Raw genomic sequence first — 26,013 nt, forward strand, 5'->3', positions numbered from 1 at the left:
CACAGGGCTGATGTGGTTTCACTTCCTCGGAGAGAAAGAGCCACTTCGACGACTTTAACACAGCTTTAACTGGCGTTATGGTTTTTAAGTTTACCGCGAAGTTGCTGCCCTCGTTAAAACGTTTGATGGGTGTTGTATATGCTGTTTATGTCCTGAGAGTGTTAACTCACATAAACTGCATTTCTCCTGAGTAAACCGAACCAGAAGAGGGTTGGCCTCAAAGCAGGAACTGGAGCCAGGTAGAGCTGGGTAGGTTTCCAGCGCTGCGTCTTTAGCGTTACCATGAGTTGAACATTTAGTTTGTCTAGCTACACATGGGATCGGCTGGAGGCTGAAGGTGACAAAATATTTCGGGCGACAGACAAATGCATGCACTTGTGATTCCAAAAGGAGTTTTAATCAACGTTTAATCGCGTTTCGGTACACTTTTGTGCAGTTGGGAGCGCTCCTTTTTAAGTCTGAGGTGGAACCAAGGTGTTTTTGAGGTGAAGGTGAACGCTTTAGCGATCAAGTCGCACGAGCGAAGACTTCTGATCGCATTAGTTTAAATATTTGTTTTACATTTAAGTTTGTGCCGAATATTTGCGGAGTGAGCCTACCTGTTGATTTTGGACTTCTGCACAGGTTGCCAGAAACGGTAAGTGCCATTGCATACAACGAAAGCCTGTTGTACAGGTTTATGCAACGTGAATGTTTATTATTATTAGCCTATATGACGTTATATCACAAAGTTACATGAAACAAATCCTCCTCGTTAGTTGTCCTTGAATGGATGTTGAACAGACTCCAGTCATTGAGTGTGATAATTGTTGTGACTGAACAGCTGTCGCCACAAATTGTTGATAACATTTCTTGAAAGCTCGTTTCCATTTATTCACTATATCTGTGCACTCTCACTGTTAATTCAGTCTAGGTGCATGTGTACAAAAGTTTTGTGCTTAAAACCATATTTTGCCATATAGCCTATTAAGGAAAATTGAAACAACTGCTTTGGAATATGCAACAACTTGCCAAAAAGTCATGCAGTGGTAAGTCATTTACTGTAGGTTGATGTAGGCCTAGTAAAGCCACAGAGTACATGTCTGGTACTACTCTAGCCGTTTTTGAAATTGAGATTATATTTGATAAGACTAGGATAACAATGGGCATGGCAGTATATTCATTATGACTAGGATAACAACAGCACTATTTGTTTAAGAAATGGGCAGTTGGAGCACAGAGTGGCTTGTAAGAGTAGAATGATTATGCACACAGCTCTGTGAAAATGGCACAGCATTTATAGAAGGGAAAGCAGACTTGTCAGCAGATGCCATTGCTTGCAGACACTGCTGCTTACATTATTGGGTGATACATTCCTGAACAACATGGGACTGTACAGATAGAGTGTTGAAGTGGAATGAGGCCATGGTACTCATAGGCTACTTACAGCAAGGCTTTAAAATGCAATATTATGTCCAGGGGCTCTCTAGCCACTACCACAACACATAAAACACTTGTGTTTCGGCTGAAAGGGAGTCTTATGGAGTGTGGAAGCCTGGGGGAGAGATTGGCTGCTGCTCTAGTGCAAGGCCCAAGGAAACCAATAATGCAATTTTATATGGCACAGATGGGTCTCCACCTTCAAGCATTTAATGTAGTGTAAGCTTCTGAGTCCAAATTAGCTTTGGTGTTTCAGCAAGGCACCACACTGCTCTTCAGATCTTACCTTGGTGAACCACACTGACAGAAAAGGAGAGGTGAGGACCCAGGACTCAAAGGAGCTTCTAGGAAAACACCCACATGCCCCTTTAAGGAAATGCTGACAAGACAGAAAGAAAAGTAACTTATTGGTTTAGTGGTAAACATCACCACCTCAATGGACTCCTTAGAAAGTCTGTCCAAGCAGAATCGCTAAGCCTAGGCTTAGGTGTAATTATGCTTATAAATGCTTTTTTCCCTTCTGCTTTTTGAGTGGTCAATTTCTATTTCACATCCTGGTCTGAGCTTGAACATTCTGTACACATTTCCCTCCAGCTTTAGCCACAATGTGGCATCTGTGTAGAAAGTAATTTAGTATTTCATTACTTTTAATGGCTCAACCAAGAATCAAAGGGTTAACCTCTAATTCCACGATGAGAGAAACATGAAGAAATGGTGAAAACGAAAGAGAGGAGATGCAGACAGTCAGGGGAGCGAGTGGAGAGCCTGGAGGAGGAGGAGGAGGAGGAGGTCACATAGTGGTCTGCTGAGGAGGCCTGTGGGCTTGATGATAGGTGATGGATGGGAAAGTTGCTCGGGGGAAATTCCTCTCAGCCGCACCGCCATTGTGCCATCACTCACAGCACAGAGGGCCTGTCTCGCTTACACCCCGGTGACACTCCGCCGGCTCTCCCAAATCCATTGTTCGGTTTACCATGGAAACCTAACATAACAGGAATTAGCTACTCATGTCTTGGAGTGTGGTCTGGTAATCACCCAAGATGAATGAAATTTTAATGCGTTTTGGAGATAATTGCTCCGCCCATCAAATACCTGCAGGTGGAGAAGTCTTTGGTGAATTTGCATTACAATGCATTTGTGACATGATGTAAACAGACTACAATCTGTGTGCTGCCTACGCCGGTCTCCAGACAATCCCTTTCCTGTCTCTCTCTGTGCTACACTCTCTCTGTGCTACACTCTCTCTGTGCTACAGTTCAGACCGCTCAAGAGCAAAAGGTTTGTTATGGCTCCACGTTCACAGCAGGACCTCCGTCAGCACACAGAACATGGTTCCATGCACTACTGGACTGCATGAGTAGATGGCCTTAGCATTATGTGGTCATTAGCTGGTGGTTAGTGATCTAGCGTGTGTCAGCATGCGCATGTCATTGAAGAGGCCTGTGTGTGGAATTGTGTTAATGTCCTCGGCTCGTGTTTATTATTTACTGGCCCTTCTGCCCATTACGACCCTATAAAACACCAGGACAGTGCTATAGGAAGCTATCGCCTCGCCCTCTTCAGCCTCTGGGCCGTAAATAACAGGATGCATGGTTTGTTTAACGGCAAAATCTGTCTTGTCTCTTTCACGGGTTGCGGGTTGTCTGTGTCACCGGAGTGATGAGTTGTGAGACAAGCTGGGTGAGTGATTACATTAATGAATGGGGATTTCCCGACAATGAATAGAGAGCTTCTACATGGGTACTGCAAATATAGTAGGTTATCATATTTAGAGTTTGTAAGATTTTCATCTATGTCCATCGGGGGCCTTAAGGTCACAGAACGGTGCCAGTCTTTTATGGTTTTTGACCCTGAGAAGTGTCAGCTGACTGTTTGCGAGCTCAGTAGATAGCCTGTCGCTATTTTGAAACTGAAGAATTTCACTGACTTTTTGTAACCTTTCGTCACTTCCACAAAGATATTATTTGGCTCTCTGTGCACATTGGCATGCTCACAGTGGTGTTGACGGGTTTAAGTGGACTACAGCACATCTCCCAGAGCAATGATTAGGTGATGATGACATTAAACTGACCTCTGACCTTTCAGACATCCAGGATTAGAGGTAGGATTAGATGCACTAATACTGTGTATGAATAGTAGGCAATTGTATAGGTCTACTACTAATTCACAAATCGATATTATTGCTTAGAGCATTGAGTTTACACAACTCTGTCTATTGCGAGTATAATTAAATTACTACCTAAGTTTGCTTTTCCTTTGACCCTCAGTAGTGAGGTATATTCTGCTGTGTTAAACATTAGCTACATTGAGATACATGGTGTTTTATCTGCTTTCACGTAAGGCTGAATGCAAACATGTGGATTCATGTGTCCTCATGAAGGGCATTCTAGAATTAGAAATGCCAAGTAGTAGTATGGACTCACTGACTCGTTACCTTGTAGTATAATTTGAGCAATTTGTGAACAATCTGTGTTTTTCCTGCTTTACTCTTTGTCAGTCAAATGTCTACATTCTGCAATTTCACTTTTGTGGTAATAAAAGGTTGTTAATGAAAAGGTTACTGAAACTATTCAGAGCTTCAGTGTCTTAACACCACACTCTGTACTTGGAAGTCAATCTGACCCTGCATGATTTGGATATAGACTCCTGGACAGATGGCAGCATTAGTGTAACACATGGACAGATGTCAGTATTAGTATAATGAATGGCACCCTTAGGTCGCTCCATTCCAGCATGGTGTCGTGTTGTCATTTAAAACATCTTTTCTCTCACTTGAACAACAAAACTGCATGTTCCAGTCAGATGCCTGTTATGAATGGCAGCTAAGTGGCAGTGGAAAGAGGCTGGAAGGCTAAAACATGTTCTCTCGGGTCATGGCTAATGATCGCGATAGCGAGGCTGAGCAGAGACCGAGTTTCACCAGCCAGTCAGCCGCACAGCCAAACCTCCCCAAACCTGTTTGAGTTCGACGCTCATCCCTCAGACAAGACTGTAGAGGCCACTTGAGCAAGCCATTGCATGTCACCTGGCATACTTGCCATGACGCCACCTGTGCAGTATGCAGTGGTTCGTTGGCGTCTGTACATACTTGGGAACAAAGTGGCTTTGATTAAAGGCAGCTTGGGTTGAGGAGAGCTGGTGCTATTCCTGGCAGCTGATGAGTTTTCTGGATCAAAGGAGAGGATGACAAGGTGCCAGCCCTCTCTGACTGAAACGTCTGCAATTATGCATCAGCAGAAATCTGGTTAGACAAGAACAACATGCAGCATCATAGTAAATATGTAAACTAGTAGATGTCCGTAGAGGCTGGCGTGCATGACTGCCCCGGGTGTCTCTCTCTCTCTCTTGTTCTCTTCTCTCTCTCTCTCTCTCTCTCTCTCTCTCTCTCTCTCTCTCTCTCTCTCTCTCTCTCTCTCTCTCTCTCTCTCTCTCTCTCTCTGATCCATCTTACTATGGTTATCAGCTATAGTATAGTTGCAACCATTACCAGTTTATGGTCACACTAAAAATGCTGTGTTTTTGAACATAATTGCATTGCACTCAGCCAGCTGGGGTAATTTGGTGTACATGCTCATGAACATCAGACATTCATGTTCCAGCAAGCGCTTAAGAATGGTGTGCTCCGCTCTGCATGTACTGAGGTTGGGTAATTATTATTATACCAGTGGGAATTTGCCTTCAAGGCTTCGCCAGTTTTCACAGCGAGCAGCAAAAAAGAAGAGGCTAACTACAAGGATCACCACAGGGTTTGCGAGGGTGCCGAGGGAATGGTCTTGACTGCTGCTACTTTGGTAAAATCGCCTCTGAAACTTGAAACAGAATGTGGGGGATTTATCCAGGATTAGAACGTGAAGGATCAGAGTGGGTTTGGACTGGGCACAGCACCAGTGCACACAGGAGGGAACCAGGAGGGAGAGGCACAATACAGGCATTCCAGACCTTGACAAGGGCTCTTCCCTTTCCTGTCTGTATTGGCATGTTCATTTGTGTGTGTGTGTGTGTGTGTGTGTGTAAGAGTCTGTGTGTGTAAGTGTGTGTGTAAGAGTCTGTGTGTGTAAGTGTGTGTGTAAGAGTCTGTGTGTGTAGGAGTGTTTGTGTGTTTAGGAGTGTGTTTCAGGGTCAGCGAGAAAAAATGAAGCAAAAATGGGCTCCCCATTTCAGTTGTCAATGCTGTTTTCTGTTCTCCTGATTCAAGACCAAGCCACTACCATAGTTCACTCACGGTCTCTCTCTCTCTCTCTCTCCCTCCCTCCCTCTCTGTCTGTGCATTTAATAGGGATGGGAGTGCTGACACTGGCCACCTGTTGATGCAAACAAAATGTCTCTTTTGCATGTGATGGTTACCTTTTCCATTTTGGCAGTGGCACAGATAATCTCTGTCTCTGTCTCTCTCTCTGTACTGTTCCTCCCAGAGTTTCAGAGTTTAGCCGCAGCAATTTAATGTGAAACATCATAGCAGGCCCCGTTGTGTGAGTGCAGTTGAGCACAGTGATGGCTCGATGGGCTGTTCTGCGGCTTCCTGCCTGCCTGCCTGCCTGCCTGCCTGCCTGCCTGTCTGCCTGCCTGCACTCGTGTTGTGGTACATCAGACAGCCATGACCCTTGACCCCCATGACCCTCTGTCAGTGAAGGAGCGGCGAGCAGACGCGCGCGATCATTTCCCTCCCGTCCAAACGGCCCCACACCCTAATGGACACAGGAATTCCTTACGCCGTTTTCTTCCCAGCATTCCCCATTCCTCATTGTTAAAGGCCTGTGAAAACACGCGCTCCGGCATAATGGGGTCGAAAAACCACAAAACCATCTCCGGGATGGGGAGGTCTGGCTCTCCTCAGCGTGAGCTATGTGAGCTTGTGAAAACATGTCCACTTCTTCCTCATGTGGAGAAGGTGCTGGCAAAGTCAAGGTGGACGTTTGTGATCGCACACCATTTGGCTAATGGCTTTAACCTTGTGGCTGTTTGAAACAAAACACAAGGATCCAGACAGTAGCAAAGGTTCCCAGGTGGTAGGGTGTGGTCTCTCTCTCTCTCTCTCTCTCTCTCTCTCTCTCTCTCTCTCTCTCTCTCTCTCTCTCTCTCTCCTCTTGTTATTGTGTGTGTGTGTGAGTAACCTACTTGAAGTTAACAGATGATGTCATCAAGTCTGTGCAGAGCAGCTGGCCACTTGCTAACTGTCCTACCTTGGCCTCCCTTTTCACTTTCATTATGCCTGTGTGGGCTAAACTAGGACACACACACACACACACACACACACACACACAAACGGAGCACCCCACCCCTGACCTACGGGTACGACGCAGGCCGTAGCGGTGTAGCTAAAATTACTCTCCATCAGATGGTGCCTTCTGATGCTGTTAGGCTCCCAGCGATGCAGCATCTACTGTATCCAATGGGCCACATTCGCTAACAACCCGCCCCCAGCACTGGGGCATGTGGTGAGCGATGGACTCTCACCACTGAAGGAAAGCGTGAGAGCAAGGGATGGACCTTACTCACCCACCCCCCTCCTGTCCCCACCCCACCTCCCATTACGTGATGAGAGAGAGAGAGAGATTCAGACGTAGTGAGGAGGACTGGATCCTGGCAGGAACAGAGCGTCCATTGTGCTAGTGCAGGCGGCCCAGGGGAGCACCTGACAGAGAGGCCATTGATCTGTCCCAGACTCGCTCCCCTGCACGGCTCAAGAATGTCCTCCGAGAGCGAGGCCCACTATGACCGCTGCCGTCCCGATTGCCACAGCCCTCTCCTCTCCACGGAGGTGGGAGTTCGGTTACTACAGTAGCTTCAGTGGAACAGTGCGCAGGCAACAGGCATGATGATGAAGCACTTTCTCCCTGTGCCACGTGCTCACTTCTGATTGGATGTGCTCTTTTGGACTGTTTCAACTCTGACTTTTTTGGACAGTTTTTTTTTTTTTCACCCAGAATTCCATGGAAGGAGCTAGTGAGCTATTAATGTGGAAAGTGCTAATGTTCTTTTTTGTTTATTCAAGTGAGACATGGATGAAACAATAAACTGTGTTTTTACTTTAAGACTGCCTATGATTTGCAGATTGCTATTTAAGACAGAAGGACTTTGGCGTCAGATTGACCTTGACACACTGTCTGGTGTGTGTGTGTGTGTGCGCGCATCTGTGTTGTGTTTGGTGGGGGAGTGAAGGCCTGTGGGCTGTGCTGCTCACATTAGATGCTTAGTTAAGTGAAGAGCAGTTGGATTTTTTTTTTTTTGTCTTCAGTGTGATTTTTGACCAGGTTTTGGCTGTTTTTTTTTTGGTCATTGTTTAAAAAAAACTTTGGCAAAGAAGCAGGGTACAGATTTCACACACACACACACACACACACACACATGCAAATATGTCTCTCTCTCTCTCTCTCTCTCTCATTCCTGCACACTCACTGTGGAATTTTGTGTTTTCATCCTCCTTTTTTGACCAGGTCTGTCAATCAAACAGACCTCACTGCATGCTGATCAGATTCCATGCATACCCCAAAGTACAAACTCTGGGAAACACACACAGACACACATTCAATAAAGGATTATGACTCTCTTGGCAACGGAATTGAAAGCAACAACAAACCAGTGGTCACCAGGCCTCTTTATTATTTGTTCACTGGGAGACGAGAGTTGCTCTGGAGTCCTCTCCATTCAGAGCACTTTAAGCTCATCATCCCCTTGGAAGGGCTGCACACTGCCTGCCTTGGCCTTAGCCACAATCCCTCGTAGACCCTCCCAACACTGGTCAGCGTGACATTGTGAGGCTGGTCAGTGTGACATTGCGTTGTGTGTTATGAATGCAAGAGACTGCTTCAGTCAATGCAAATCTCTCTCTCTCTCTCTCTCTCTCTCTCTCTGGGGACTCCTTGAGCACAGGAGATGTGAATAACCCCGGACACATTGTAGAGGGCAGTATGGAGGGGTGCAGAGGCATCCACAGAGCTCGTCCAGCATGGATGGGCAGAGTCAGGGCCAGGCCTGGGTGCCCAACAGAGCTGCGCTGCAGCAAGAGACTGTCCAGACAATACATCACCACTGTGTCTCAAAATGTCAGCGATGAGGATGGTGGACACATAAACAAAGCCAACGAGTTTGTGCTCTTTTCTGGTGTTGATGCACCAGCCACAGAAAAAGGTCACTGGCTTACTGGCGTCTGACTCTAACAGGGTTAGGTACATGGTTCACAGTACCTCCAAAAAACACACCTTTTCAAAGGTATGTTGGTATACATTATGATAGGGTTTGTGGTGCATGCTCAACTTTGCTAAATACTTGATGCAAATGCATCAGTTAGCTAACTAGCTAAGCTTGTATCAATGCTATCGAACTAGTTAAGCTTGTATCAATGCTAGCTAACTAGCAAGCTTGTGTCAATGCTTGCTGTGCTGTTGTTGGTGCTCATTACTGTAGGTCTCATTATGTCTTCTTCAGGTTTGCATTGTCACAGCGTTCAGATACGCTACACCAAGTGAACCCTCCTTCAGCTGCCTTTGTTAATAGGCTGGCCATTAATGAGTGTCATTGGAGTCCTTGCTCACCGCCACCTGTTCAGCTAAAGAAAGCTCCCCCGTAAACGTCAGCGTTCACTCTGGACGGGAGGATCAGGTGTCGTTTGCCTCAGGTCAGGGACGCCGCAGTGCACACATCCTGGTGCAGGAGCAACTCATCCTCAGCTCAAGGCTGCCCAACAGTCCTTTTCCTCTTCCAGGAAAAAAGTAGGCTAGGCAGCTCCTCCCGCTCTCCAGCAGCTCTGAGAGTGGAAGCGTCGCTAGAGTTTGTGTGGGCAAGCGCAGTCATTCATGCCTGTGATTTCACAGCGTTCAGTCGATGGAGTTATTGAGTGGGTTCTCTTTCAGGGGCTCATCTCATCTGGGCTGCTGCACAGCATTTGCTCAGCCCTCCATGTTACTAGCACTTCCTGTACAGAGTTGCCAAGGCTGAGCACATTACATACACACACACACACACACACACACAGACATACACACACACACCCAGTGCATGTTTGGTTTCAACACCACAGCTGCCGTGGCGATGGATTGCTGTCTCCCTGCATTCTTTTCTCCTATCTTTCTGTGTCTCTCTGCCTAACTCTTTCTCACTCTCTCTGTATCTCTGTCCCACTCTTTCTCACTTTCTCTCTCCTTATGCCTCCTTGGCTTATGCCAAGGATTCTCTCTTATCCTTGTATGTATTTCTGCCTAACTCTCTCTCTCTCCATCTCTCTCCCTCTCTCTCCCTCTCTCTGCTCTTAAAGTGGGAGAGTGCTGGGCCTCCAGCTGCCATCAGACAGCTCACGCACATCGCAGCACTCCGTCTCCAGGGAAACGCGCTCTTCTGCTCCCCCTGTGCAAATTGCCAACTTGAGGACGTGCTCAGACAAATTTCACAAAGTGCCCCGTCTCTGTAGCTGTCACTGACATCCCCTACTCGGTTGCCAAGGCCGACATAGGATTTAAAAAAAAAAATGTAAAAAGCGATTTTGCTATTAGAGACTGTGCTGCGATGGAACAGGTGCTGCCGTGCCACTGGCTGTGCTTGGGAAGGACCCAGTGGAATGGCAGTAACCAGAGAGTGTGCAGTGCAGTGCAGTGAGTGGGCAGTGTGGGACCTGTCCCTGCCTGCAGTGTCCGCAGGAAATGGGGCAGAATGTGGGCGCCAGGACGCGCATGCCCTACGGTGGCGGGCGGGCGAAGCGCATCAGACCCCACATGGCTCGTCAGGGCCGGTGTCACGGCAACGCTCGCCAGGCTGATGAGGTGTTCGCCTGCTGTCAGTTGGGCTCGCCAGGGCCAGTGTCACGGCAACGCTCGCCAGGCTGATGAGGTGTTCGCCTGCTGTCAGTTGGGCTCGTCAGTCTGTAACAGTCACCCATTTTACCGTTAATGCGTCTCGCTCATCTCGCTGTATCAGATGAAAAGCAGTTCCGGCTATGCGGCTATGATCACACATAATCTGTTCTGGGATCAGTTTTGGTTGATCAGAGGCTTTAAAAACAACATCTGACGTGAGGGGAGACTCCTCTGCTCCTGTAAAGCAGACCAGCCTTTACATGCGCCGGCGCCACAACGCAGGGATGGATACAGATCAGAGGCCGGCTGCAAAGCTGCTTCTCCTCCCCCCTCCGCTTGCAGTCTGAGGGGGATTACCTGCATTTCCTGAGAGATTTACCTGCAATCAGCCAGGCACACCTGTGGTTACAGATGACTGGCCTCGTGGGAACATGCCGAGTCTTGGCTACCTGTACAGGAGGCGATGGAAGAATCCTCCCAGTGTTCAGCACAGGATGTGTTGTGTGCAGACAGTTCTCCAGCTCTGCAGAGCCTGAGAGAGCAGGCGTGGGTGGGTGGGGGTAGACTAGCTTACTGTGTGCCTGCGTGCTTTATGTGTGTGTGTGTGTGTGTGTGTGTGTGTGTGTGTGGGGGGGGTGTTAGACTAGCTTACTGTGTGCCTGCGTGCTTTATGTGTGTGTGCATGTGTGTCGGAGGAGGCGTGAGAGGAGAAACTGTTGTTCTTGTATCTGTAACACTGCGTGCAGTCCACCCCACCGAGCCCCGTGGTGTCCCGTTCCCACAGATTCCCTTCCGTCTCCCGTGGTTTCACTTTCCCTCCGGGCAAATAGACATTCTTACGCGCTGAACTGCTCCGAGTGTTTGTGCTGAAGCCACACCGACCCGCACGCCTCCACAGGAGACCGCAGGGGTGAGAAAGTTCCTTCCTTCGTCCACTCCGCACCTACAACTCCCCACACACCTCCTCCTCCTCATGTCCAGGCCGCTCTCAGACAGCTTGGAGACTTGGGTCAGGCCAGTCCCCTCACAGGCTCTCCGCTGCTGTTAATGGTGCCTACAGTTCAGCCTTGTTTGTTTTAACTGCTTCTCCCTCCCGCTGACTGGAGCTGGTCTGGTGAGAGTCGTGTGGAAACCGGTGTGAAATATGAAATCCACTGTGGGCTTCAGCTGCTTAGGGTGACTGGACAGGGTGAACATTGTGCTGCACTTTCCCTTTCTTATAGCCAATGAAGGATACATTACCATGGCAACAAGCATGGTGGGGGAGCATGCGGATGAGGAGTAACTGGTGAAATAGAGGCCTGTGTGTTTGTCTCTCTCTCTCTCTCTCTCTCTCTCTTGTACGCCCCCACTCTCAAGTCCTCTTTCCGCCGTTTTTACCCAACGAGAGAAAGGGACTGCGCATCATCATCATCATCATCATTAATTAGCGCGGGTATAGTTGCAGAGACGTGAACAGAATCAAAGGCTTTCTGTTTACCCCCACGCTGCTATTCTCAGCAGAGAAAAGTTAGTGTTTTTCTGAGGGAGCCCTGGAGAGATGGGCCTCTCCCCCAACAACCTGCTGCAGCCCCCCATGGTGTCAGATGGGAGCCTCTCACCTTCTGACCATCTTTTTTTTGTCAGTCTCTCTCTTCTTTCTCTCTCTCTTTCTTTCTCTTTCTTTCTCTCTCTCTCTCACTCACTCACTCACTCTCACTCACTCACACACACACACGCACACACTCTTTTCTCTCTGTCTGTCTCTCTCTGCCTCTCTCTCTTTCTCCGTTTCTTTCTCTCTCTCTCTTTCTCTCTCTCTCTCTCTCTCTCTGCTGCAACAGGAGGCCTCCTCTCCGTCTCTCCGTCTCCAGGCAGGGACAGAGAGCCGAGTCATTCCTGCTTAGTCATTCAGGCCCCTGTGGTCCTGTGTGTGTGTGTGTGTGTGTGTGGGGTGGAATAGATCCAGGACTTTAAAGAGCCTTGGTCCGTATGGTGCTCATGGGCAGCAGTTAGATGATATTCACGAGTTCCTCATGTAAAACGATCGCGGCAGCTCCTCTCATAGCTCTTGAGCTTGCTGCAGTACATAGAAGGTTCTAGAAGCAGGTGGTGTTCGCGGCCCAGACCCTCCTGGTCGTCTGGCAGAATGAAAGTGTCTGTTGAGTTCGCCTGGGGACATGTCCCCTAAGGCCCTCTCTGGTTTGAGGACTGAGGTGCAGTGTGATTCAAGCTGGCACCTCTTATCTCACTCACACTCCCTCCAGATCACTCACACACAGTCTCTCCACACACTCACACACACACACCCACACACACACACACACACACAGTCTCTCCACACACTCACACACACCTGTCTGAGTTGAATAAACACCTTCTACCTTGTCCATCAGAAGCTGAACAGCAAACGAGATCTAAACCACAGTGCTCTTGCATGTTTATCCTTTGTGACCGCACCACTGTAAACTGGGCATCAGAGACCCACACACATGGGATCTGTTTGTTTGTGTTTGTAATTCCCTCTAACTATAGCATCTCAGGCAGGCTGTCAGTCACAGTCATGCTTTTGCAGTCAAAACAGAGCTTCTCAGATGAGTGATTAATTTGTCATGATGTCAAGGCCGGGATGATACGACAGCATCATCAGGATGATACTACATCTGATCAACAGCATTCACACAGCGTTTACTCTCATAGCTACTACAGCTCATGTTAGTGTCTGAAATAATAACATTTGGTCTCATCTAGTCCCTGAGGACCATAGAGTTTAAAGTGACATTACCCTCCTGTCTCTCTGTTCTATCTGAGGACCATGGAGTTTAAAGTGCCATTAACCCTCCTGTCTCTCTGTTCTATCTGAGGACCATGGAGTTTAAAGTGCCATTAACCCTCCTATCTCTCTGTTCTATCTGAGGAGTGAGGACCATAGAGTTTAAAGTGCCATTAACCCTCCTCTCTCTCTCTGTTCTATCTGACCCTTTGTAGATCCAAGATGGACGAAGCCGAGAAGTACCAGCAGCGTCTGCAGGCCATCGCAGTAAGTAGCCGCCGGCCTCATGGACTCGCTGTTCCTCCACCTCTACACCTCAACATCACTGCTGGCTTACCCTTTAGCAACGGGAGGTCTATGAGTGTGAGAGAAGCAGAGCCTGATCGGCTAAGGCAGCGCCGCCACAGATAGCATTAGTATCAGCGTGTGAGGGCTCGGGCGTGAGGGGATGTGATGGGGCCCAGCGCACTGGGACTGCCGGGGAAGCACTGGCCTGTCATGCTGTGTAGGGGAAGCGCTTTCAGATGCACTGACACCCCACTCACACACACACACAAGCGTTCATGCTCACGCTCTCTCTCTCTCTCTCACACACACACACACACACACACACACACACGTATATATATATATATATGTGTATGTATACATATATACACGCACACACACATAACATGCATGCACGCCCACACAAGCGCTCACATACACACTCACACTCATGCGCACACACACACACACACACACACACACACACATGCTCTAATATGTACTGTAGATGCAGACACACGGTGCTACCCACACAAACACGCACAAACACGCAGTGATGACGACTAGCTCCGCTCTGCTCTCTCTGCCGCGTGTGATTGGCAGGGAGGGAAATGGGCCCTTTGATACGCTGATTTGCGGCAGACCTTTTAGCAGCTCAACAAGCGCGCTCTTGAGCGGCACATCTTACGGCAGCTGTGCTGAGGGGGATTTGTCTCGGGCGGCTCGCGCTTCTCTTCTGCGCGGGGGTTCCGTGGCTTAGCTTGTCAGTGCTCATGGGTGCGTGGCTGGGAGTGCAGCATCAGCAGCTACTGTTGTGGGATTTCCGCCGAAGAAGCAGCCATGATCGTGTCCAGTAAACCCCTGGTCAGCGTGTTACTCAGTAGCCAACATGCTACTCAACCAACACTTGCTACATGATCATCCTTGATGACTACATGCATTTTGTCTTTTGTTGAATACTCTGCTATATATTTTCTGCATATTTTTGCAGTCAGTTTCATCATTTGTGAGGGTGGGGAAACCTGCAGTGCTACCTGGGCAAGCGTGGGCTGTTGCACTAAACTGAACCCCTTCATCATCTCTCTTGTGCCGGTTTAGTTTGCTGCTAACTTGCGCCTACCGTAGGGATCGCTTTTCAGCCTTCAGTTCTTGAAAGTTGTTTTCCTTCTGAATCTCAAGAAGAGCTTTCTCAACAGTGTCTTAATTCTGTGCCAGTGTAATAGTCAGTACCTGACTAGACTGCTATATGAAGTAGGGCTTCTTTTACACCCTGCTGCCGTGCTAAGATGTGGCCTTAGAGGTGCCAGTGGTATAAATGTGTGTGTTGCCGGGGGATTGTTAATCTGCTCCTGAGAGCTATTAATTATATGAAACTAACACACACACACACACACACACACACACACACACACACACACACACACACACACACACACACACAGACACAGACACACTGTGGTCCCGTCCCATGGAAACTCAGCTGCGCTGTACAGCCTCTGAATAATTTAGTGTGTATGCAGAGCGCTGAGCCAGGACCTCCCTTAGTCTGGTAAACCAACACCAGAGACCAGAGATCCCTGACTGCCCAGCACAGAGCCAGAGAGATTCCTCTCCGCCCTAACACCACCCTCACACTCTCCACCCTCACACTCTCCACACTCTCCACCCTACCACCCTCACACTCTCCACCCTACCACCCTCACACTCTCCACCTCACCCTCACACTCTCCACCCTACCACCCTCACACTCTCCACCCTCACACTCTCCACCCTACCACCCTCACACTCTCCACCCTCACACTCTCCACCCTACCACCCTCACACTCTCCACCCTCACACTCTCCACACTCTCCACCCTACCACCCTCACACTCTCCACCCTACCACCCTCACACTCTCCACCCCACCCTCACACTCTCCACCCTACCACCCTCACACTCTCCACCCTACCACCCTCACACTCTCCACCCTCGCACTCTCCACCCTACCACCCTCACACTCTCCACCCTAACGCTCTCCACCCTAACACTCACCATCCTCACACTCTCCACCCTAACACTCTCCATCCTCACACTCTCCACCCTAACACTCCTCAGCCCCACACCACTCTCTCCAGTCCCCCAGACCATCACTCTGGTGATGACCGTTACACGGGCACCATAATGATGCAGCTAGGAGAGTGCCATACATTCATTATGCCTCTGTCAGTGTAGCAGACAGCAGCTAAGAATACAACACAATAATATCACTGCCACATACTTCAAAAATTCACAGTTTGTTAGCGAATGTCTAAGTATAGTGCAGCACATTGCTGAGGGCTTTTTGTTCTTTTGTTGTTGACGTCCTCCACTGTCTGATTCTCTGTGTGTGTGTGTGTCTGTGTCTGCAGGAGAAGCGGCGACTGCAGGAGGAGCAGGAACGAGTCAAGAGGGAAATGGAGGACGAGAGGATCCGACTGCAGCAACTAAAGGTGGGACCCTCGTGACCTTTGACCTTCAAATAGGTGCCGTCAAGTAAACGCCACTTACACAAAAGCAAGGCCCAGAAGACATACAAAAGTCCTGCCAAGAGATTCGTTCTCGTCATGGAGGTGTAGAAAATCCCTTATGAATGGCTGTATTGGGGCCATATGTTGCACATGGCTGCAACCAGCATATGTCACACTGGCTGCCAACCCTAGTTCTGAGCTTACTTTTCGCTGGCATATTTCAGTATGACTCGGCACTATTCGTCACACAAATGCACTAAAATGTGCACACAAGCACATTTGCATGCATGCACATGTACACACATGCAAACACACACACACACACACACACACACACACAAATCACACACATTCTCACATGCTCTTACACTTAGTCATGTTCACACCGTTCCACTCCAACGCTACGTGCATGCTCACAGAGATACACCCTTCCTGAAGGCAGCGGTGAGTCTGCTAAGGCTGGAGATTGTGTTTCCTCCCGCGTGAAGTGTTTTTTTGCTGTGCGCCTCCGAGGGCCACTTCCCCTATTGTTCCTAATCCGCTCGCAGATTGCCATCCTCCACTTCCTACTGCTGTGTGCTGCTGTGTGTGTGCGCGCCTGCAAACTCCACCACGGCTCCTCCAGAAAGCTCCTCCAAAATCCTCTTTTGTGTGTGTGTGTGTGAGAAAACAGGAATAATCTAGCAGAGGGGACTGGGTCGGTCTCGTCCTCATATCAATATCACCTTGGGGGTTATTTATCTGTTTTTCTTTGGCTTAATCATGGCCCTTGTTCAAAGCAGTGTTGTCATCGCTTGGTAACTGTTCAAGCTGAATATGGACATCATGAGCAGAACAAACGGAATGTGATAAATATAATAAAGACATGGATGAAGGCTTAATGAATGAATCATGTGTTGCCATGGCACCTGAATAGGGCAGTAACAGTGTGTTTTTTTTTTAGGGCAGCAACAACAGTTGCAGCTTTCCTGAGTGCAGAGCACTTCCTGTACCGAGCCCTGAACGCAGGCAGTGGGGCTTGGGTGGGTGGGGGACTTCACACTCACAGCAGCAACAGAGATAACGCTCAGACGTCAATGCGTGACTCCAGAAACAGCGCTCTAGTTGAAGTGCTCTCTGTAGCTCGCCTGAGAGCTGCAGAACAGAGGCTACTGACCTTCAAGATGTAATCTCTGATAAACTGTACAAACGTCCTCCAGGCTTCAGTAGGGTGCCGGTCAAGGAGAGTTGGCGCTGGCCAGTGGGCCTCGAGCACCAGAGCCCCCCGAGGGGGAGGCGCAACCTGGGGGCAAGGCATCAGATTTGAGCCTGTGGCAGAAAAACTGCATCCAGCACTGCAGACCGAGAGCGGACGCAGCCAAGGTTATTTATGGAGCTGTCTGGGCTACCACAGGTGACCAGCACCACTGGGGCTAAGGTGATTCAGCAGAGTGGAGCTCCTAAAGTCCATTGCGTTAGCATTCTTCCCTCCACTCTCTGGCCCCTGTGGGTGTCTGTTGTTGAGAGCTGTTCGTATCTCCTCTCTCACCCATTTTGTCTTGTTTATGCGCTGGACTGTGGCGGCTGGCTGGCTGGCAGCCTGATGGTGCTGCTGCTGAAGGCTGAGCCAGTGACGGGTGATTGACAGAACTGTGGCTGAAGCACAAAACCCCCCCACTTTCAGCGCACTGTGGGACGCATCTGATCAGTGAGGTGGAGGATGGAAAAACAAGTGAGCAAAGGAGGCATGTGAGGAGAGCAAGCAGAGAAGAACTGCAGAGTTAAAGAGAGGAAAGGAGAAGAGAGAGTGAAACTGAGAGAGTGAAAGAGAGCCAGTGAGAGCAGGACCCTGTGAAAGGCTGTGAGCCATACAGGAAGGAAGTGCTCGCCATGTATTTCCTGGCTGGACTAGGAGAGAGAGAGAGAGAGAGAGAGAGAGAGAGCTGTTTGAGTTGGAGCTGAGGGCAGGACGTGAGAGGGTGGCCTGCCTGTTTGTTTTGGATGAAAGGAGAAGGGTGCACTGTGACTGCTGGTCTACGGCCCTTAAGTGGAACCAGTCTGGCTGGAAAGGAGAGGAGAGGAGCACATTCTGATGGTGGCAAAGGGGGGGGGATGAGGAGATGATCTTGATCCGATTGGAGTTAGACTGTAGGGTTGAAGGTGGGGTGTTGCATGTTGCAGCCTCTATCTGCTGATCTGTTGTAGCTTTCAGGCTTGGCCATACTGTATGTACAGTAAGGGTCTCTCTGTGACTTTCCACATCCCACATCCCACAAATCTGACTGTCATTAAACTTTATTTTATACATTTGCCTAATTTATGACTGGCACCTTCCTGCAGTGAAATGTTTTGCCACTACTAAGAACCTAATGTCATTATTGTTCATTATTACCCCCCTCTCTCTCCCCAACAGAGGAAGTCTCTAAGAGACCAGTGGTTGATGGAGGGCCCTCCCTTGTCTCCAGACAGCGCAGGTCCTCGCTCCCCTCTGTGGGGACAACAAGCTCAGGAGATTGAGCAGAACATCGACAGGTACGATCTCAGCAGAGCACATACTGCTCCCATACCACATTCAGGTCCACGAGGACCAGGGTTTGAGTCTGACCCGAGTCATTTCCCCATCCCACCCCATTTCTCTCTCCCACTCGCTTCCTGACGCTCACTCTCCTAATAAAAGCCCCAAAAAACAATGTTTAAAAATGATCAACTGCTATAAAGATGGAAGATGGAGGGTTTGGTGTTTGAGAATGTGCTCTGGGTGCTCTCTACTGCAGCCCCTCCATGGCCACTGTGCTCTGGGTGCTCTCTACTGCAGCCCCTCCATGGCCACTGTGCTCTGGGTGCTCTCTCTACTGCAGCCCCTCCATGGCCACTGTGTGGAGGGATGTGAGGGAGCTCAGCTCCTGGTGCTGTGTACTGGGGGGATGTACCTGCTCAGTGCACCGCAGGACTTAGACAAATGGACTAATTAATTAGATTGAGTGAGCTTTGTTCTAAAGGCCTGTCTGCGCTGGTAATTGTGAGGTTGCTGTTGCAATTAAATGGCTTTGTCAGCCCAGTGGCCATGGAAACCACATGCATGGCACACTTCTCAAGTGGCGAAAGGCCCACGCGGCTCCCTGGCTATAAACCAACATGTTTAAAATGTATTTAATTAAGAAGTTTACTGAAGAGCCTGTTAAGGGAGGGATTAAAGGTGTGTGTGTGTGTGCCTGTGTCTGTCTGTGTGTGTGTGTTTAGTTTGCAGGCAAAGACTGAGCGGTTGACCGAAGAGGTGGCAAAGCTGACGGAGGAGGATGGATCAGTGACGTCTGTGAATGACGGACTGACGCATGACAACAACGAGGTGAGATGCCAGTCTGTGTGAGCTGCTGGGCCTGTAGCTGGATGCTCACTGTTCCTGGTGCTCAGTGGCAAATGACTAGAGGTCTGTGGAATCTAAATGTGACAAAAAAGCACACCTTAATGTGGAGTGAGGAAAAAGTGTGATTTAATATTTTTAATGTACGTGATGTTAGTGGTAAATTACCGCTCCATAACTAGAGTGCTTGGCATTTGAATGATTGCATAAAGTATTACAAGCAAGACCATGAAAGTGTAATTATGTCTGCGTATAATTATTTCGTTCAGATCTGCCACAGTCATTTTACTGAGCTTGAACAGTTGTTCTGGCCTGCTTGTAGACAGATTATTAATGAAGCTTTCTCTAGCCCTGTGTCTAATACAACAAAATTAAATGTAACATGTCGTCCAGGGTCAATTTAATGCAGATTGCTCAATGCACCATTGAATCCTCACAGGCCATTTTGATGTATTGACTCCCCCTTGTGGCTAATTCAACCTAATTAGGCAATAATGGGCTTGGATGCAAAATGTAATAGTTGTTTACAACTTCATCCCTGCAGAGCATCACTCTATTATGGATGAGTTCTTATTGAACACAACAGAGATTTTTGGAATTAACCCTGAAAGCTGTCCAACAGTGAACCAACATGTAATGAGCACTTAACCGTATGTGTGGTTTGGGGTCACACAGCAGGCCTGCATACAGTTCATGATCAGTGGAGGGTGTGTGAGCAAGACCCAGTGAATGACAAAGGCAGGGACCGCAGCATCGAAGAGCTTGGTTCCAAAACGCTATATCTTCATTTTTAAAACATCAAAAAGTCAGGCTGTTTAATTGTGTTTTTTAGGTGATATCAATGAAATTGCAGTTGTGTTGTTTTGATTGAGTAAAGATGAATCAAATGACAATACCCAATTACAATTCTACTGAAATTACTTGGAAAACAAAATGTAAAAAAGGTATTAATGAAAATTCATTAAAATGGTGGATGTAGCGTTTTGGAACCAAACTCTTCATATCTTGTGCTGTCGACCGTCTCCGTAAGGGACAGTCCTCATCCGGTCCACACCAGTGTCCTCCTCTTGTGTCTGATCGTACTGTGTGAAGGCCCTGACCAGGCTCCTGTCCTCTGAGTCTGACGTCCCTCTGTCTCTGTTGTCCCTGTTAGGGTGGCCGCATCATGGAGGACGACAGGACAGGTGAGTGCACGCCATCTGTCAGGCACACCTGTTCTACCTGGTGCCATCTGCTGTCCCCTAAAACACGTCACTGAGGGAGGAAGTGAACAGTCTGGAACCTGTTGAACATCAGCGGCCTCTCACTGCCAGTGTTCCAGCTGTTATTCTAACTAGAGTAATGGACAGGATTTCCATAACGGGGCGACTGTAGCCTGGTGCGGGTTCTGATGTAATGTTTGGGATTGAATGTGTTAAGATGATTAATTCATGTTCCTTTTCTTCAAAGAAGAACCAGCCGCTAAGGAACCGGTTTTACAGAATGGACAAGGAAATGGAACAAGTACGAGCTTTTTTGTCTGAGTAGGCCTTTCTTGTTTTGACTGTGTAGACTCTCTTCTCTTATTTCATCATTCCAGTGTTCTCTGTGAATGTTTGAATGGCCTCACCTTAACATTGGACCCATCAGATACAATGTTATTTAATCAGTTTTACTTTAGGAACAGGATATGTATTGCCAATACACAGCTATGCATTTTTACTACATCATATTCACAGTCAATTGCTAGTTGTAATGCATCTGCATATGCATGCAACGACGTGTCTGGCATGTTTTACTCTTGTTTTGTTTTATTACTGTCAGACTGTGCACTCCTTGTTTTGTTTAATGTGATGCTCCTCACTCTTCCGTTTTGCTTGGTAAGCTCTTGTCCCTCCCGCAGTGTGTTGGTCCTCTAGGATAAGACTTCCTGTTTCAGTATGTAGTTCAGTGGTCCCCAAACTATGGCCCACCACCTCATTTTGAGTGGCCCCCCAAAACATGTCCGTGTATAGCATCTGGCCCGCATGGGAGTACGACATCGTCAAACTATGACCTCCGTAATTACCCCCATTCATTCTCTATGGCGAGTCTTAAAGGGGAACTTGGCAACTATTTCAACGTAATAAACCCGTTTAGAAATCATTCGGATGGTTAAATGACCTGTTCCGGTGAAAATGGTGACTTTCCCCGCTGCGCCTAGCGTCCCCAGGCGGAAAACCAACCTTGCAACATTGAGACTTACCGTCCCGGAAAGAGAAGTGAGAAACAAGAAACTCGTTTTAAATCGTGTTTCTTACCTTGTAACATCCACATAGTTCTGCCAAACTTATGCTAACAGTTCGCTAGCTTGTAAACAAATCCATGTGCTTTATCGTTACCTTTTCCCACAGTTTGAAATAGCATAATGCACAATTTCTCCAGCAGAGGGGGAAATCCTGCCAAGTTTCCCTTTAACAGTACACATGTAATACTCTTTTTGTCCACTGGTGGTTATTTTGGCGCTGTTTCGCGTTTGCCATTGAAAACGGAATTAAATGTAGGCCTACCTCAAACAATGTACTGTAAGAGGCCTATGCTGACTGCATAGTGCTCAAAGTATTCTAAAAGTTTATGAATTAATTGTTAATAACTAACTAACTTCTATTCAAGTCATATTTCTGGGACTTTCTGGGATAATTATTTCTATTTTCTATTCACTCGTTTAAGTCGAGTTCAGAAAGTTCTCATCAGGTGATTTCAGATGTTTTTGCCAGCACTTCATAAAACTCTCATAGTTTGAGAACTTTAAATTATTTGTAGGATATTGCTTGTTCACAACTTGAGCTGTGTATGCAAAGACACAGAGTTCAGAGTTCACACATTTTGAATGAAATACTTTTGGGACTCACTGCTAATACTTTTGGAAATGCTAAAGTCTTTTTATTAGTGTTTTACACTGATATGGCATGATGACAACATAAACATAGCTAACAATGGTATTAAATTGCAGTAGCCTATATGATAATGTAATGGAATATTCAACTAAGGTAGGCTTCTGTTGTTCACAGCACTAAGCTATTTATGGTTACTGATTTACTCCGAGTCTCTGGCCCTCTCTTACAGCCAGGCATAATAATAATAATAATAATAATAATAAAGCTTTATTTGTATAGCACCTTTCATACACAGAATGCAGCTCAAAGTGCTTTACATTTGAAGCATGTAACACAATAATAGTCAGTCAGTCATTATCAATCACTTTTCTTTGCTGTTTATGTTATACTCAGCAACATATCAAAAATATAGAAAATGACGTCATAAGACTGGCAGCCTTAACCCTCTTACCCCCCACAAGCACGCCATATGGCAACTGTGGCAAGGAAAAACTCCCATATTCCAGGAAGAAACCTTGAGCAGAACCTGACTTAATAGGGGGAGCCCATCTGCTTCTGGCTGGCTAAGCCCCAATAGTAGCAGATGTAGAATAATCTGAAAATGTAGTCTACAGGATAAGATGAGTTAACTAAAAGCTTTCCTGTACAGGTATGTTTTCAGATCTTTTTTAAAAATATTTACTGAACTCGCCTGCTTGATGTACAGAGGCAGGGTGTTCCATAGTTTTGGGGCATAATGGATAAACGCAGCTTCTCCACTTTGTTTGTGGAGCACTTTGGGTGCGATTAAAAGATTAGAATTGGATGATCTAAGTTTCCTTTGTGGTTGATAAGATATTAAAAGCTCAGAGATATATGAAGGTGCTATGCCATTCAGAGCTTTGTAAGTAATTAACATAACCTTAAAATCAATTCTATAGGAAATAGGGAGCCAGTGCAGTTCAGCCAACACAGGGGTGATGTGTTCTCTCTTCTTAGTCTTAGTTAAAAGTCTAGCCGCAGAGTTCTGTATGAGTGCCAATTTCTTTAGATGTTTTTGGGAAGACCAGTGAAAAGTGCATTGCAGTAGTCTAACCTGCTAGTGATAAAGGCGTGAATTAGTTTTTCTGCATCTTGTTGAGTTAAAAGGGCCGCACTTTGGCAATGTTTCTCAAGTGGAAATAGGCTGTCTGAGTAACTTTACTGATATGGGGCTTAAAACTTAACTCTGCATCTAAGATGACACCGAGGCTTGTTACTTTTGGTTTGACCTGGTGTGCCAAGTTCCCCAGATTACTAAGAATAATATCTCGCTTTAGTTTTGGTCCAACCAGAAGTACCTCTGTTTTGTCATCATTTAGTTTCAAAAAGTTTTTGCTCATCCACTGATTAATGGAGGTTAGGCATGCAGTGAGGGAGCAAAGGCCATCTGGGTTAGTTGGCTCCACAGAAAGATACAATTGGGTATCATCATGTAGCTGTGGAAGTTTACATTATGCTGACTTATGACGTTTCCCAATGGAAGCATATATAGAGAAAATAGCAGGGGACCAAGGCAGCTCCCTGGGCCACACCAAAAGGCAAGTCATGTTTTTCAGATACATGATCTCCTAGACTGATATAAAAAATCTCTGCCAGTAATGTAGGTTTGAAACCAGTTTAGAGCATTATCAGAGAGACCCACCCACTTCGCAAGGCGGTGAATTAGGATGCTATGATCAATGGTGTCAAATGCCGCGACTCAAATCCAGAAGAATAAGGATTGAGACTTTGTTTGAGTCGGTAGCTAGTCTGAGATCATTGACTATCTTTACTAGAGCCGTTTCTGTGCTGTGATTTGATCTAAAACCTGATTGGAATTTTTCAAGGATACTGTTTTCGTTGAGGAAGGTATTTAACTGATTGCAAACAACTTTTTCAAGTACTTTGCTCAAAAGCGATAGATTTGATATAGGCCTGTAATTGCTCAGATTGGTATGGTCAAGTTTTGACTTTTTTAAGTAAAGGTTTCACAACAGCGGTTTTAAAAGCAGTTGGAAATATACCTGTTTCTAATGAGGTATTTATTACCTTGAGAAAAAAGGGAGCTAAGCCATCATATACTTTTTGAGGAATGTAGTAGGGATTGGATCTAAAACACATGTTGAGGAGCCGGTTTGAGTTATAATTTTACCAAGCTCAGATTGAGTAATAGTGCTAAAGGACCTTAATTTTTGGGGGCTGTTTTGGGTGTACTATCAAACATATTACTTGTGTTACCAATAGCCTCCCTTATAGAAATGACTTTGTTTTTGAAGAAGTCTGCAAATTCTTAAGATCTTAGAGAGGATGCCTGACTGAGTGTATCAAAAGGTGTTTGATGCAATAGCCTATCAATGGTAGAGAACAACACCCTAGAGTTTCCACTGTTTTCAGCAATTACCTTAGAGAAGTGGTTCCTCCTCTCATTCGAATAGCTCTATTATAATTTGCAATTTTTCTTTTAGAATGGCACGGTGAACCTGTAACTTAGTTTTTCTCCATGTTCTCTCAGCTTTCCTACATGATCTTTTTAGATCATGGATATTTTCGTTCATCCAAGGTGTCAGTTTGCTACAGGGCCTTTTTTTAGTCTTTAAGGGTGCCACTCTGTCAAGCAGAGCGCCTAATTCACGATTAAGAGCCTCTACCATTTGATCAATGGGATGATGTAAAATATCTAAATTTATGGAGTCTATAAGAGCTATGAACTGCTGTTCTGCTCTAATGTCCAAGAGTCGCGATTTGATTGCAATTTCAGGATGAATTTTTGGAGTATGTAGTACAATATTAAAAGATACACAATGATGATCAGACATATTTATATCATTTACTGATAAGTCTGTGACTTCTATCCCTCTGGAAATGACTAGATCGAGGGTGTTGCCAAGGTTGTGGGTGGGTCCTGTAACATGCTGCTTTAGCTCTAAACTGTCCAACACATTAAGGAACTTACTGGCTTTAGCATCAGTTGTCTTATTGACATGAATATTGAAGTTAAGCCATTTACAATTATCCGATCATAGCTAGTGATGATGAGCGACATAAGTTCAGAAAACTGGTCGAGAAAGCCAGTCCATAGTTTAGGAGGGCGGTATAAGGTTAATAGAAGTACAGCTGGGTCAGCCTTCAGAGTGAGGGCAATATACTCAAAGGAAGCGAATTCGCCAAAGTTGACTCGTGTGCAACTATATTTGTTTGAGAGAATGGAGGCAATTCCACCACCTCGTTTGCCTTGTCTAATTGAGTGGAAGAAATTATAATTTGGGGACAAGTCTCAACAAGAACAGCTTAAGCTGTCTGAAGTCAGCCAGGTTTCAACAAGAAACAGAAAATCCAATTTTTTTTCACTAATAAAATCATTGATTGCAAAGGTTTTGGTAGTAAGTGCACCTATATTTAGTAAACCCATGTTAGCTGAAAATGCCTCTGGCTTTTGAGGAATATGCTGAGGTATGGAAAGAATATTTGTTAGGTTTCTAGTTTTAAATTTGTCTTTTCTTTTTACTATACGTTGGGTAGAAATCAACGTTGGAATAGAACTATAAGCATAAGTCATGCTATTGCATGACACAGCTTGATCTATGGTAGTAGTATTGTATGTTACCCTGCAGAAAACATTCTCAGACTCATCCACATGTATAATGCCATTCGAATCAATACCTGGGGGCGTGAATCTGTAATATTTTCTACAGAATGTCAATGTCTCAGTGTGGGCTTATGTTGTCAGAGAGTAGCCTGGCTCCATGTTGGTTTGGGTGGAGACCATCACGCTTCAGCATACTGGGCCTCTCCCAGAACAAGCCCCAGTTGTTGACATAGGGGATGCTTAGGGAAGCGCAGTAGCGTTTGAGCCAGGTGTGGAGATCGAACAGTCTGGACCATCTCTCAGCACCTTTTCTGTAGGTAGGGAGAGGCCCAGAGATGACAAAGCGTTTTTCTGTGCCCATCAGAGTGGTGATGAGAGTTTTGTAGTTTTCCTGCAGTGCTACTGACTGCTTATCTCTGATGTCGTTCGTGCCCACGTGTACAATGATGTTGTTGACCTTGGAGTGGCAGGCCAGGATGCTTGGGAGTTTCTGCTGGATGTCAAGGACCTTGGCACCAGGG

General features: G+C 46.7%; 1 protein-coding gene across 4 annotated transcripts in view; it reads left to right on the plus strand.

Annotated features, from left to right (window-relative positions):
- The window catches only part of palm3 (paralemmin 3), a 30,099-nt gene continuing 4,086 nt past the window's right edge, over window positions 1-26,013 (plus strand). The window contains exons 1-7 of one of the 4 annotated variants that reach the window (XM_048248209.1): window positions 1-249; window positions 13,173-13,224; window positions 15,613-15,693; window positions 18,104-18,222; window positions 18,931-19,036; window positions 20,205-20,235; window positions 20,504-20,554. In XM_048248209.1, coding sequence (XP_048104166.1) covers window positions 13,180-13,224; window positions 15,613-15,693; window positions 18,104-18,222; window positions 18,931-19,036; window positions 20,205-20,235; window positions 20,504-20,554 — 433 coding nt within the window. In that variant the 5' untranslated portion in view covers window positions 1-249; window positions 13,173-13,179. The other 3 variants (XM_048248206.1, XM_048248207.1, XM_048248210.1) reach the window with 3 other exon arrangements.

The sequence above is a fragment of the Alosa alosa genome, chromosome 7, assembly GCF_017589495.1.
Source record: "Alosa alosa isolate M-15738 ecotype Scorff River chromosome 7, AALO_Geno_1.1, whole genome shotgun sequence".
Lineage (NCBI taxonomy): Eukaryota > Metazoa > Chordata > Actinopteri > Clupeiformes > Clupeidae > Alosa > Alosa alosa.